The 2,500-nt window shown below is 46.7% G+C and overlaps 1 protein-coding gene across 1 annotated transcript in view; it reads left to right on the top strand.

Moving 5' to 3' along the window:
• Pmar_PMAR002394 (ATP-dependent RNA helicase DHX8, putative) overlaps positions 1–2,500 on the top strand; it is a gene marked incomplete at both ends in the record, with an annotated part of 7,797 nt that overhangs the window by 3,693 nt on the left and 1,604 nt on the right. The window contains 9 exons of the mRNA XM_002765353.1: positions 61–174; positions 584–719; positions 942–1,013; positions 1,065–1,180; positions 1,223–1,275; positions 1,542–1,682; positions 1,729–1,855; positions 1,900–2,270; positions 2,450–2,500. Of these exons, the coding sequence (XP_002765399.1) occupies positions 61–174; positions 584–719; positions 942–1,013; positions 1,065–1,180; positions 1,223–1,275; positions 1,542–1,682; positions 1,729–1,855; positions 1,900–2,270; positions 2,450–2,500 (1,181 nt within the window). The remainder of the gene's footprint in view (positions 1–60; positions 175–583; positions 720–941; positions 1,014–1,064; positions 1,181–1,222; positions 1,276–1,541; positions 1,683–1,728; positions 1,856–1,899; positions 2,271–2,449) is intronic.

Here is a 2,500-nt window from a genome sequence, read left to right as displayed (position 1 = left end):
CCTGCAGTAGTCGTGAAATAGGTTTTTTTTCATATCACGGGTGAAATTTGATTGTATTAGGTTGAATTGGAAGTAGCCGACACTGAGCCGAAGTTCCTGGCTGGCCAGACTGCCAAGACCGGGGTCATTCTCTCGCCGGTACGTATTGTTAAAGAACCTGATGGAAGTCTACAGGTAATGTTGATGACAAATATGAATGTTCTGTTGGAACTGTCATTCTATCGTACAGTGTAAAAAAATATGCTCATGTGTTGGCGGCAATATGGAAATTTAGAGGAAATTTTGAGAAATTATTGTTGGTTTCTAAACACTTCGACCCGAATTCATAATCATGGAGGAAACTCCTGAGCTCAGCTGAGGAAAGCGAGCATATCTCCAACACTGCTGTAGTCAGCGTGGGAATATATGTTTGTTTTCTTCATTCCGTTACTGAAATTTATACACGAATCTGGGTGGGAGTGCGCAAAAATCAACGACAGTTCTCTGCAATTTCCTCAGATTTCCTTAATTGTCATCAGCACATGTAGTTGACCATGTGCATATTTTCCCACACTCGTGTTGATAAAGTTTTTCTTGCATTCAGCGAGCCGCTATACAGCAAGCGACTTTGGCTCAAGAGCGTCGTGAATCTAAACAGGCCATGCAGGAGCAAGTCATCAAGGCTATCCCGAAGGATATGAGTAGACCATGGGAGGATCCAAACCCACATCAGGGCGAACGTAAGTGGTCCGTGGCTATCATCGTTAGTCTTCGGTGAGGGGTGTCGGGTGGTGAAGTATACTCATTATGGATAGTTCAATTTGGGAATTCTTGAAGTGACATGTCTTCATGTGGACTGAGTTTCTTAAACGACTAGCAAGAGGTGTGGAAATCGACATCGCTTTGTCGTTGTTGATGTATAGAATTAGAGATGAGTTACGAAGCATACTTTCTGGTCCTAGGTACTCTAGCACAGAACTTGCGTAGTATTACGATGAACAGCGCATCGCAGAACCAGATTCGGAAGCACGGTGGTAAGCAGATAACAATTAGGTTCGCTCTGACTTGATTTTTGTGGTATTAAGCCCCCACTGGAGTTGCCTATGGTCAACGTTCGGCCCTGCCGATGCGGGAACAACGCGAGGGTTTGCCGATTTTCAAACTGCGTAGTCAGCTTTTACAGGCTATGGCTGAGAATCAGGTGAGAGGTGTACGCTGTTTAGGATTTCAAATTGGTATGTAGGTTCTTATTGTCATCGGTGAAACTGGCAGTGGGAAGACCACACAGATGACGCAGTAAGTCTGGGATGATTATGTGGGGTGGACATTTAAGTGTTGGCATAGTACTGTGAGTTACTTGAGGAACTGGCACGGTTGTGAGTGGTGAAAATAGCGCTTGCCTGAATATCAGTGAAACGGTTACGAGTATTATCTATTCCTCTTGATATAGTATCTGCAATGTGACTGGCTCTCGGCGGCTTCAAATTCAGAGGGAAACTGTCCTTGTTGGAAGAGAAATCGAAAATTCCGGGATTTTCTCAAAAAAATGGCACGCTGCTCAGATATATGGCTGAGGCAGGGTACGCCGACCATGGGATCATAGGTTGCACTCAGCCGAGGCGTGTGGCTGCTATTACGGTCGCTAAGCGTGTCGCTGAGGAGTATGGATGTCGGCTGGGCCAGGAGGTCGGATATACGATTCGGTGAGGAGCTTTGACATGCTGTATTTCTTGACCGTGCCGATATCAGATTTGAGGACCACACATCTCCGGAAACTCGGATAAAGTATATGACTGATGGTATGCTCCTTCGGGAGGCTCTGGCTGATCCTCTGTTAAAGAAGTATTCAGTGATTATGTTGGACGAGGCACACGAGGTAGGGCAGCTCCTGGTGGGTTTCGGTGAATTTATTTTTCTTAGCGTACGATTCACACGGATGTACTGTTTGGTCTGTGTAAGGAGGCGATCAGAGAGCGCAATGACCTCAAGCTTATCGTCACGAGTGCCACTCTCGATGCTGAGAAGTTCAGCCGATATTTCTTCGACTCTCACATTTTCACCATTCCGGGGCGTACATTCCCGGTGGAGATCCTCTACTCGAACGAGCCAGAGGAAGACTACGTTCAAGCGGCGTTGATGACAGTGATGCAGATTCATCTCACTGAACAGCCTGGAGACATATTGGTCTTCCTCACTGGTCAAGAGGAGATCGATACGGCGTGTCAACTCTTGGATGAACGGATGGCTCAGTTGGCGCCTATGAACCCACCACCACTGATTCCGATGGGAGTGTAGGTTGGGTCTAGGGAGGAATTTGACGTAGATGGTTGTCAGTGTGGGGGCGGGATATGCACAACATGTGGTGGTGACAGTAAGGTTGCTCATTGGTTTCTGTATACGTATTTGTATGTAAACTGCTGAGCCCAGCTGAGGAGAGCAAACGTATATTCCAACACTGATAGTTGTTCAGATACGCCGCTCAGCCATCGGAGGTTCAGTCCAGTATCTTCGAACCGGCTCC

The sequence above is a fragment of the Perkinsus marinus genome (assembly GCF_000006405.1).
Source record: "Perkinsus marinus ATCC 50983 genomic scaffold scf_1104296975548, whole genome shotgun sequence".
Lineage (NCBI taxonomy): Eukaryota > Perkinsozoa > Perkinsida > Perkinsidae > Perkinsus > Perkinsus marinus.
This window is presented reverse-complemented; position numbering and strand designations above follow the sequence as displayed.